Below are 12,183 nucleotides of genomic sequence, written 5' to 3'. Positions count from 1 at the left end.
ATAAATGATTAAAAGTCATTTGATAATATCTGTACACAGAAGCTCATGAATCTCCATGGTGAGATTATGTTTCAGGATATGACACAATAATACTGATGTCATAGACCTCTAGAACAGACTGAACCATATCAAATACAGTAGTTTCCTTGGCAGAAGAGGCATTTAAACAAATACCTGGACACGAATCTTTTCATTTATGTACTACTTTTGTTCATTTGGACAAGTAGTTGTTTAAATACAAGCCAGAGTAATGAATCTTCTACTAAAGGTATGTGCCTAACCTTAAAAACTTAGAAATTATGGTCTTTTAGGCATTTGAGCACTTAATTAGACAAGCTAGCTCTCTTTAAGAAATCTGCTGTTTCTTGGATGTTACCATTAGTTGAACCTCAGAAATTTCTAGGATGACACCTGAGTGTTTTAGTTCTGTGTAAAAAACCAAAGCAACATAGAAGCATAAAGAGTACACATATATTGTTCCCCTTTACTCCCCTTCCGCGCCCAATCCACTAACACCCTGCCCTCAACTAAGCTAGATGTTACTATGTGAATTAATCTGGCATTTCAACCAAGAGTTTTTCTTGTTCCTTCACATTTTCTATCATACACATTCAAATACACACACACACACACACACACACACACACACACACACACACAAATACTCAAGTGCATTCACACAGGCAAGACATACACACACACACACTCAAAAACCTAGGTAATGGAGTAAGAAGGGCAAGATACGGGGTAACCCAGGGAATTATACTGATTAGTCAGAGATGCCTTCCAGCTTTGGCTTCCAGACTATGGCTGGGGACGTGACAGAGGGAAGAAAATGACAATTGAATATTTGCCATGCTAAAAACAATCAATGATGAAGAGATTTTATTTTGACTGATAGTGGCAAACCACGTAAAAAATGTGGTTACTTAACACATTTTCTGGTGATACCATCTTTCACAGGAGCTAAGCATGGTGAATTAATGCAGACCAAATTGGACAATTTTAGACTCATTATCATAATTGGTATTATGATCATAGGTTTTGGCTTTACGTGTTCTTATGTTATCCACTATAATTGTATGAGCGACAATGCCTGCAAAGATCTAACATAAGTTTTACACCTTTGAATTAAGAATATGAAGAGTGTGTGCATACATATTGTGGAAGTTTCATGGTTGTGGTGGTTACTTAATGCTAACTTTAGGCTTCTAAACAGCTACTAACATCTTGTGAGTGGATACTGTCACTTAAATAATATCATCTCTTAAATATTCTCAAGTACATTAACAACTTGAGCCAAAGTTATTTTTTATTCAGGGTTCAGTTGAGCCTTAGGCTGCTAATCCTATTTTAAAGTAAGTCTAGGAAAAGAGGGCATGACTATATGAACAATAGAGAATGAAGAAATGGAGAGAAAGGGTGTTGGTTCTCTTCATTCCAAAGATAAACATTTTGAGTAATGTACCATTTTAAGATGTAATAGCATGAAAATTTATTCACTGTTTTGGTTCTCAAGACCTCACTACCTGCCTTTCATTGAGGAGAATCAGGCTGGCCCTAATAGAGTGGTTCTCTAAAAATTTCCCAATTAAGGACTGTTGACTAATATACACTTGTGCTCCATTCCTTTAGTTTTAGAGGAATATTGTGAATATAAATATATGTGGATAATTTGGATAATTTGGTGATGTAAACACAACAGGAAAACAATGACTTTGGTCTAAAACATTTATTTTTTCTTGCCACAAGTTATACATTAGTATGTCAGATGTCAACTTGTGACTTTTTTATGCAAAGTTTAATTTCTAAAATAAATGAAATTCTCTCTTAATACTAGATTTGAAACAACTTTGTATCATTCCATATATAGACTATATGGTTATCTAATGTAGTTGAAAGGGTAAAACACTCTTAAGAAAAAGACAAAGCATTTAACAATATGTTTGTATAGTGATTCATGGCTTTCACCACACTCCAATTCTTAGTGTTTTCAATTTTCCTACCAAACCAAAAAAAAGACCAAAAGTCTAAACTGACACAGACTGTGTTTTCTAGTGATACCAATAGTAGTCTTTTGATTTAAATTGTCATACTCCCAATTTTCTTATTTTCAGCATGAAGAAAGAATAGATAACAGCCAAGTCATCCAGATCGAAAATATTCAGTAAATTCAAGACAGACTGTCCATGCAGTCCAGAAAAACAACCCATGCTATCCAGTGTAATCAAGTTATCTAGACCCTCAAGTCCAGAAAAGTCATCCGTATCATCTAGTGAAGAAAAGTTAATCAGACCATCTCAGGAAAACTCATCTAGGCCATCAAGCCCAGAGAATGTATTGAGGTCACCCCACCTGGAAAAGTCATACAGAACAGGCAGTCTAGAAAAGTCATATAAGCTAGTCAGTCAAGTTAGTTAATCCTATCCAAATAAGGCAGTCAGGTCACCTTGGCCAACCAGTGTACAATATCCAGTCAGACTAACCAAGCCACCTTGTCCACCCTGTCCATGAAATCAAATCTTGCCACCCAAGCCATTCAGTTTACAGAAACTGCCCAAGTCCCCCAGACACCCTAATCTAAAAAGGTCAGTTAATACAGGAATGTCAGACATGTTACCTAGGCCTCAATTAGCCAAGCCTTGTTTGTGCTACAAGAAAAGATGCCTCGCCTGCAGAACTTCCAAGTCATTGGTCAAAATTTCTCAGGTAAAGAAGAAAAATACTCAAAAGCCACTTTTTCCAAGTGAAGTGAGGCCTTTTTCCAAACCCTTTCATACATCAGATCCCAGAGATATTGCATTCTGTGAAAACGTGAGTGCCAGTGATATGATATGTGACAGTGATGACAATGATAAGGAGATAACCATTATTTGCAACATAAAACACAATGAAGTTATCCCTAGAGGCACCAAACTAATTAAGGGCTCTGTAAAAATAAAGGCCACCTGTGAAGAAGCAAATTTATACCAACTATTTTATGCTCATGATCCTTTAAGACATTGATAGAGAAAAAATTCACCTGTGATCACTAGTGAGATAAGCCCTATCCACCTTGGAGGCAATGTATTTGAAAAATAGTAATTAAATGCATGATATAACAAATTATCTTCTTGTAGTTATTGCATTTTGGAGGCATAAGGCTCTTTTGATGTATCTTAGACCTGGTCACTTGGATGGGAACTAAAAACATACACACACAGGGAATTGCAAGATGGGTACACTGGATTCCTCCTTCCCTTGGATTAGCCCTCAGTTGAAGTCCCAAACCAATTAAGGTTCTTTTTTTAATGTTCACATACAGTCCTCACAGCGTAAGACTGTATTTTTGCAGTTCCCAGTGCTTGGCAGAAATGGCTCTGTGTGCCTGGGCTTGGATGACTTAGGAAAACCCCTGATAGCCATTTCTAACTCCACTGCCTCCAGGAACTGCTAGCTAAAGTGAGGGTCCAGCCTCCAGCATCCACACCAGGAGCTCTATGATATTAGCCTAAGTGTTCTAGTCTTCATAAGTCTCAACAAGGCTTTTTATTGTTACCCGTCAAAATGGTTAAGAGGTTTCCCTGTTCGGAATCCACAAAAGGTCCCAGTTGAAGGTCTGATCTACTGATTTTCCCCACATGGTACCTCCCAACTCTGAACTGGCAAGGGTGGGAGGTCACGGGAGAACCTTGGAGTTATATCCTCCAACTTCCCCACTAAAGACATGTCATCTTGCCTTCTTCCAATGGCACGGCTGGGAAGAGCTGGCAATGACCTGATTCCGAGCCTATATGCTAGTGTAGTGAGGTTAGTCCCCTATACCATCTAGCAGGCATAACTGAAACACCAGTAGCTAGCATGTATTGAATGCATACTATTTGTCAGGCATTGTACTACTCCCTTTACTACTTATGCATCCAAAGGCTGCCCCCAAGTTTGCTGATTCAGTAAAAGGATTCACAAGACTCAATTGCAGATTATACTCGTGGCTAAGGTTTATTAGAGAAAAATATACGGACCAAGAGCAACAGGAAAAACATATGTATCAGGAGGAATCCATAGAGGTCAGGCACAAGCTTTCGAGTACTTCCCCATCTAGGCCATCTAGAATATGCTTCCTATCTAGCAACAAACTAGAGGAGCATGTGCAGAACATCTCTGCCCAAGGAAACCTGTTTGAGTCTCTGGGTCTAAGGCTTTAATTGAAAACTGTTCACATAGGTATATCATACTATATGATCAGCCATGGGAACCAAAACTCAGGATCCCTAAAATGAAACCAGATGCACATCATTAGTAATGATGTCTGTACAGAGCAATCCTGACAAGCTGATAAGGCATGGTTCATTGCTCCAGATATATAAAACATAATCAACAACCATTAACATTAGAACATTCTCAGGGCCACATTCCCAGGATTTGGCTAATGGTCAATCATTGTTTCAGGTTTCCTTAAAGACATAAAAGGACTAAACAACCAGACATGATGTGTTAACGATTTCCTCACTCTTCACATATTTTATTAAATTCCCAACAGTACCCCTTTATATGGAGGATTATACGAGTTAACTAAGGCTTTGCAACATATAGTAAGATCACATCTAGTGACTGGTTGAATTGAGATCCGAATCTATGGTTGGTTTATGCCTAAACTTTCATTATGCTGTACTGTCTTCTCACTATCACCTTCTAGGGTGTCTGTTCATTCACAGATCACTCAATCCACTGGTATAAACACAATCCCTACTTGACTTTTAATCAGCCTGGGCCATTCTCCCAGCCTATGAGGGGCATGTAAAGATGCCTTATATTCATTCAAATCTGAGTTTCCCATGGTCTGTGCCTCTAGCGGTGGTCCCCTGGTGGGATCTGTAGCCATAAGGTTATAAAATTCACAAATTGCACTAAGTAGCTGTTTACAAAAGTTTTAAGAGATGGTTTATGCATTTAAAAAGCCTTGTGGGAGGGGGGTGGGGGATAGATGAAATAAATGAAGGGGATTAAGATGTATGATCTTACAGTTACAAAATAAGTAACACACAGGGATATAATGTACAGCATAGGGAAATATAGTCAATAATACTGCAAAAACTTTGTATGGTGACATACGGTAATGAGACTTATCATAGTGACCATTTCATAATGTACATAAATATCGAATCCCTATATTGTACATCTGAACCCAACACAGTATTGTATGTCAATTATTCTTCAATTAAAAAGAGAAATATTGAATTCAATAAAATCAATCAGGTCATGTTAACAAAAAAAATAAAAATAGCAGGCACTGTGGTAGCTGCAGACTGGATTTCCTACTGGTATTGCCCTTTTTAAAAAGACAAACTGAAAAGGGTTACAATTGTTCTCGGTTTAAAAAGCCTGGTCTTTTAAAAATTCACAAATAGAAGCAAAACTTGTGATCAAAATTTTAAACTGTTTACTATGAAAAAAAGTTCAAACATATACAAGGGTAAGGCAAGTGTTATAATTAATGCCCATATTAGCATTGCTCAGATTCAACAATTATTACTACATGGCCACTCTTGTTTCATTTATACTCCTGTTACAGAAAACCTGGACTGGATCACTGACAGAAGAACCAAGCAGCACTTGGAGGTATTGGAGGGTGGAGGTTTATTTTACACCGGCGGGCTCAGAGAAGAGTGATCTCCAAAGGTCTAAACCCCCGAGTACAGCAGGGCCATGCTTTTTACACATTTACTACAAAGCTAAGGGGGGAGTCAGCACCCAGAAACTGTTGCAGTAGGAGCTATTAGGTCACTATAGGTGTATTCAGGATGCTAGTTATATTTTAATCTATTTCTGTAAAGGTTACCCAGATACCATATTATAAACTAATGGGCCTCCATGACTATGATTAACAAGCCATTCTATACCACTGAGTCCTGGTGGGGTGGGTGGGTTGGGAATACATTGTTTCAATCCCAAGCATCCAAGTACTTTGTGATTCCTCTATATTCCTGAAACCTTAACAGAAACCCTGTTTCCTTGGTTTACTTGGCTTCCCACCACACCTGCCAAGAGGGGGAGGGATTTGAGAACTTTCTGAGTATTTCCTCATCACTCTTACCCATTTCCACTCTAAATTTTTAAAATACACAAACACAATACCATTATCTCACCTAAAAATAACATAATTCCTTAATATCAGTCATCTAGTAAATATTAAAATTTCCCCATCTGTCTCCTAATCTTTTTTGCAGTTTCTTTGTTCAGATGACATTGATCAGCATTTGACAGCATCAAAGACTAAGTTTTTTAAATCAAAATTACAATGTCATTGGCTAATCTGACTTCATATTGTAGGATGATTTTGGAGTACATCTGAGATGTCAGTAGTCTGGAAAATAGCAAAGTCAAAATTGTAAGGTTTTCAGTTTAAACTCAACTGATATCTTCACAGGCAAAGCCAAGTAATGTAAACTTTATTCTCTCTCCATTTTGAAGCTAAACATTCGTAATGCTTTAAGAGCTGTGAATATTAATATCTAATAAAAATGACTAACTGCCTGTGACAACCAATGATAATGACATCTTAAGAACAAGTTATCTGTATAAGTATCTGTGTTCCATTTTTAAACCACACTTAATTATAGAGTAGGAGTCTATGGAATATTTGAAGCTCATTCAATATGCAAAATCCTAAGTGCAGTAATGGGGGCTTCACACACAAAACCAGTATAGAATATGTAATAAAAATATGTGCCCTTAGTCAGAGAAGAATTTTAGCACAAAAAATTTTTTACCACTGAAAACTTGCCCAGGCTAGTAATTAAATTAATTAAGTCCCATCATTCCAATAGACAGTCTTTAGTACTTCCTGGAAATGTCCTGATTTAAGTAAGAGACTCATGAATTTCTATTTCCTGGACTTTTTACAGCATGCTTCATCTCTCATGGTACCTTACTCCTCTCTTCTTCTCTGCTTCTTTCCCCTTGTCCAGCAAGAGTCAGGGCGATAAGATCAGTCAGCCCATGAATTCCTTACATTTCCATTCTCCAGAGGGCATTGTGAAGCGAGTTTCAAACATGACACTTCCCTCTCAGACCATCCCCTCTCTTATCTTCAAAACTCACACCTTGCTCTCAGCTATGGAATGTAAATGAATTAATTTTGCTCCTTTTATTCAGGATAGCTCTTTCTAAAGATCCATCACTTTTAAAAAGGGTGCTTTCATATACCAAAGAATAACTTTGCTTCCTTAGATGATGTTATGGACTAAATGGATCCCCCCAAAATTCCTATTTCTAACCCCCAGTGTGCTCGTATTAGAGGTGGGGCTTGGAGGACATAATTAGGTTCAGATGAGGTCATGAAGGTGGGGCCCCATGATGGGATTACAGGAAGGAAGACCAAAGTTTCCTCTCTCTCCACCATGTGAAGACACATCAAGAAAGCAGCCAGGAAGAGGATCATCACCAGAACCTGACCACATTGGCACTTTGATGCTGGACTTCCCAGCCACCAGAACTACATGACAATAAATTTCTATTTAAGCTAAAAACAAAAGTGCTAAAAGGTTAGATGTCAAACATTTCTGACATGTATTTTCTACATGAAATTATATAAGCATGGAATTGAAAGGATGCTTAGAGAGCCTCCTCTTCTACCACCTTGTGGGGAGGGAGCCATGAAGACCTGAAGAAAAATGCTTACTTAGCAAGAAGACCACCTTTTACCACAGTTGGGGAGGCAAACTGACTGTGGCATGATGCCAGGCATCGCAGATTTTTTTTTTATGATTAGAAAATATTTTAATCTCCAACTCTGTGTCTTATCTTTTCATTCTCTTAAAAGTATCTTTTGCAGATATGGAGGTGCCTCAGAAAACTCAACATAGAAATACCATTTGACCCAGGAATTCCACTTCTAGGAATTTACCCTAAGAATGCAGCAGCCCAGTTTGAAAAAGACATATGCACCCTATGTTTATTGCAGCACTATTTAAAATAGCCAAGATATGGAAGCAACCTAAGTGTCCATCAGTAGATGAATGGATAAAGAAGAGGTGGTACATATACACAATGGAATATTATTCAGCCATAAGAAGAAAACATATCCTACCATTTGCAACATGGATGGAGCTAGAGGGTATTATGCTCAGTGAAAATAGCCAGGTGGAGAAAGACAAGTATCAAATGATTTCACTCATCTGTGGAGTATAAGAACAAAGAGAAAACTGAAGGAACAAAACAGCAGCAGACTCACAGAACCCAAGAATGGACTAACAGTTACCAAACGGAAAGGGACTGGGGAGGGTGGATAGGAAGGGAGGGAGAAGGGGATTAATGGGCATTATGATCAGCACCCATAATGTAGGGGTGGGCACAGGGCAGGCAGTATAGCACAGAGAAGACAAGTAGTGACTCTGTAGCATCTTACTATGCTGATGGACAATGACTGTTATGAGGTATGTGGTGGGGACTTGATAAAAGGGGGAATGTAGTAAACACAATGTTGTTCATGTGAAACCTTCATAAGATTGTGGATCAATGATACTTTAATAATAAAAAAAAGAAATAGTGCTTAAGCCTGGACACATCAAATCAATTCCTGCCTTTTCTCTCCCTGTTTAGGGAAAATGTAGTCATTCTTCAGAAGTTTTCTGATAAATAAGAATGCTTCCCATGATTTGGACTATCTGTTACCAAAGGGAAGGGGTTGGAGAAGGTGGATGGGAGTGAGAGAGAAGGGGATTAAGGGGCACTATAATTCGTAGTCACAGTATAGGTAGGTCACAGGTAAGGCAGTACAGTATGGAGAAGACAATGACTCTGTAACATCTTACTACACTGATAGACAGTGACCGCAATAGAGAGGATGATGACTTGATAATATGGGTGAATGTTGAAATCACAATGTTGTTCATGTGAAACCTTCATAATACTGTATATCAATGATATTTTAATAAAATAAGTATCTTTTGCAGAGCAAAAGTTTTTAATTTTGATAAAGTCCAGTTTGTCAAATTTTTCATGCTTTTAGTATCCAATCTAAAAACTCTTTGCCTAACCCAAGGTCACACTGCTTTCTCTAATGTATTCCTCTAGAAATATTATAGTTTTATGTTTTATTTTTAGGTCTATGATACCATTTCGAGTTAATTTTCATATAAAGTGTGAGGTTTAGATTGGGGTTCATTTGTTTGCATACAGACATCCAATTGTTCCAGTACCATTTGTTGAAAGGACAATCCTACCTTCATTGAATTGCCTTTGCACTTTTGCCAAAAATCAGATAAGTACATTTGCGTGGGCCTATTTCTGGACTCTTTATTCTGTTCCACTGATCTGTGACTATTTTTTCAGGGGATCACAGAGTTTAACACGGCCACAAAAAAGTGATACACCAGATATGGGATATTTATGGTGGTGTCAAGCAGGGGCTTATTAAAAGTCTTCAGCCTTAGCAGTTACCCAAATCCTAGAGTCACTGCCACACTGTGTGCAATCCCTAAGAAATAGAAGCAGCAAAGGAAGGGAAATAGAAGTAGGAAAAAAGCTGTGAGGGAGTTTCAGCCACATATCTCCTTAATTGTAACCCATATACACCCCTTAGTTATTTCTGTGCTGCTGTGACCTTAGGAAATAAGGGTTAAGCATGATTAATTAGCTTTGCAATTATTTATAAAATGCAGAAAGAGGGCCATCTTTGAAATAAGCCAGGACTAATTATAGCTTATATCTAAGAACTTTCAGATAGTTCTACTTGTTTAGAATTATCCCCTTAAGTGCCTGAATCAAAATAACACATTGAAAAGACTGCTGGAGATGAAATAAACTGCAATAAATCTGTCATATATAATGATTTTACTTTAAAAAATAAAATATAAGAACCATATAGACATTTTTTTTCCTCTTAATAGTATAAATTTGCTGATAATAAAAAATTCACATACATCCTCTATCATTAATCTCTTCCATTAGTCATCTATTTTCCTAACAAAATGGACTATTTTTTAATATCATATAGAAATGACCAAAAGGCAGGTAACTGCAAGGAGGAAAAGAAGAAACAAAAGCTTGTGGTAATGAATGGCCAGAATTAGTCCTGAAAACATTGAGAGTATCTGTATCTATCATATATACTTTCTCTGCCACTTTACAAAATAAAAAAATATATGTCAAAATGCATGCCTACAAATTGTAACACAGGAATGTGACTGAGCTTCTTGCCTTTAACTTCCACATGTTTATGTAAATAACTATAAAGGTATACAGAGCAAAGTTAAATAAAATTCTAAAGTACTACAGAACTAATGGCAGATACAGATTATTAGCAATAAAGGCAGTCAACTTCTGAAAGTGGTATTTGCTCAAAAAAGGAATATATCACTGTTGTGTAAACAAGTCTTTTATAAGCCTTAGTTTTGTTGAAAGAACAGCAATGACAAGAGTGGAATTGTCAAAAATAAAGATTTCCATGCTGATGTAGAGGTTACTATAGGGAACAATCATATTACATAGTTAATTTACTTAAAAAATTAAAGTGATGAGAAACAAGCTATTTCAGAACCCATGTTCCATTTGCTAGGCTGGTGGATTGTCAGCAAACCAGTCTGGATTACTATCCTCTAATTCAAGCCACTTTTCTTTTTTTCTTACTGTTACCATGTACTAAACTATAAAATAGAGATTTATGGTGCTCTAGAGTTTTAAACCACTTTTATGTTATGCCCAGTCTCCCAAGGAACACTTCCCCTATTCATTAACTAGGTACTAGGTACTGGACTAGAGGGAAAAAACATTTTTGTGTGACTATGATATCCTATGGATCCTATATACCTGCCAGATTTTGTTGTTTAGCTCCTTTTTCTAGAGCTCACATTTTGCTGTACAACTTTGTTGTACTGCAGGTAATATGGATCAAGATTTTTTATTGAAGTATCATTGATATACAATCTTATATTGGTTTCAAACGTACAACACAGAGGTTCAATAGTTAGAAATATGGATCAAGTTTTACCCAAGCATATAAGGCCTCAGAAGGTCTGCCATATAAACATCCACATTGAAACACCTTTGTAAGAAGTGCTCAAGAGGAGAAACATAGCCAGGAGATGCTGCAAGGGTTTAAGAGTAAAGGAATACCTTGGTATTATGGGTTCAATTGTGGACCCTCACCCACCAAATTCATATGTTGAAGTCCTAACCCCCAGTACCTCAGAATGTAACTTTATTTGGAAATAAGATCACTGCAGATGTAATTAGTTAAGATGAGGTCATAGTATAATAGAGCAGGCCCCTCATCCATTATTACTGATATTGTTTAAAAAGCGGGAAGTTGGGTCTAGACAAGCAAATAAAGAGAATGCCATGTGAAGGTTGAAGTTAGAATGCCAAAAGCCAAGAAACTATCAGAAGTTAGGAGAAAGGCCAGGGAAAAATATTTCCCTAGCACGTTTAGAGTGGGGCATGGCCCTACTGACACCTTGGTCTCAGACTTCAAGCCTCCAGAACTGTGAGAGAATCAATTAGTGTTGTTTCAGCCACCCAGTCCATAGCACTTTGTAATGGCAATCCTAGGAAACTAATACACTTGGTGAAGTTTGCTACTTTCTTAAAAATACCTAAAATCAAATAATAGAAAAATAAGAGGGGAGTGCTAGGGATAAAGTGTCTTTCAACAACTCATCCCTTGCACTGACTTCTCCCCACAGACAAAGGAGTGACTAATCTGACTGTACAGAGTTTAATGTGCATTAGCTCACAAGTCACTAATAGGTACAGTCACTGCCTTGAAGGGTGATTTGTGCTTGCCATGCATTCTCCACGACCTTTGACTGGGTATGTGAGACAGCTCTGGGTCTTCATCCATTTAGCTGGTTGGCTAAGTGGACTGGAGTCTGTTTTAAAACTCAAGTCATTTCTCTCCCCTCCCCTCCCCTCTCCTCTCCACCCTCCCCTCCCCTTTCCTCTCCTGTTTCTTTTCTCTCCACACATGAATATGCAGTTTGGTCCCAAGATTACAATTCAAGTGGAAAGTTGGAGGCCCTCTTCTTAAGTCAAAAGTCTAAGCTTTCCACTATCTACCTCTCAACAGCACTGTGTTGGGGTGTTGGGGTATTGGTCTTTGGCCAGCCACTAATGAATAAATCAGTCCTTTGTAATTAGTACTTTGTTTTTCATTTGGTTATTGAAGAAGAATGAGTGGTCTCAAATACCCGGAACAAATCCTAC

General features: G+C 37.7%; 2 protein-coding genes across 2 annotated transcripts in view; both read left to right on the top strand.

The window, feature by feature from the left end:
- LOC108400946 (uncharacterized protein CXorf66 homolog) overlaps positions 1-1,115 on the top strand; it is a 45,563-nt gene extending 44,448 nt beyond the window's left edge. The window contains exons 2-3 of the mRNA XM_037003616.2: positions 142-268; positions 964-1,115. Of these exons, the coding sequence (XP_036859511.2) occupies positions 142-268; positions 964-1,115 (279 nt within the window). The remainder of the gene's footprint in view (positions 1-141; positions 269-963) is intronic.
- Positions 1,116-2,118: 1,003 nt separating this feature from the next.
- On the top strand, positions 2,119-3,006 carry CXHXorf66 (chromosome X CXorf66 homolog). The gene is given in 1 exon segment (XM_073227542.1): positions 2,119-3,006. A coding segment is annotated over 1 exon segment (888 nt).
- Positions 3,007-12,183: the final 9,177 nt, after the last annotated feature.

Source organism: Manis javanica, chromosome X (genome assembly GCF_040802235.1).
Source record: "Manis javanica isolate MJ-LG chromosome X, MJ_LKY, whole genome shotgun sequence".
Taxonomy (NCBI): domain Eukaryota; kingdom Metazoa; phylum Chordata; class Mammalia; order Pholidota; family Manidae; genus Manis; species Manis javanica.
Note: the sequence above shows the minus strand (reverse complement) of the source record. Positions and strands in the feature narration are given on the sequence as shown.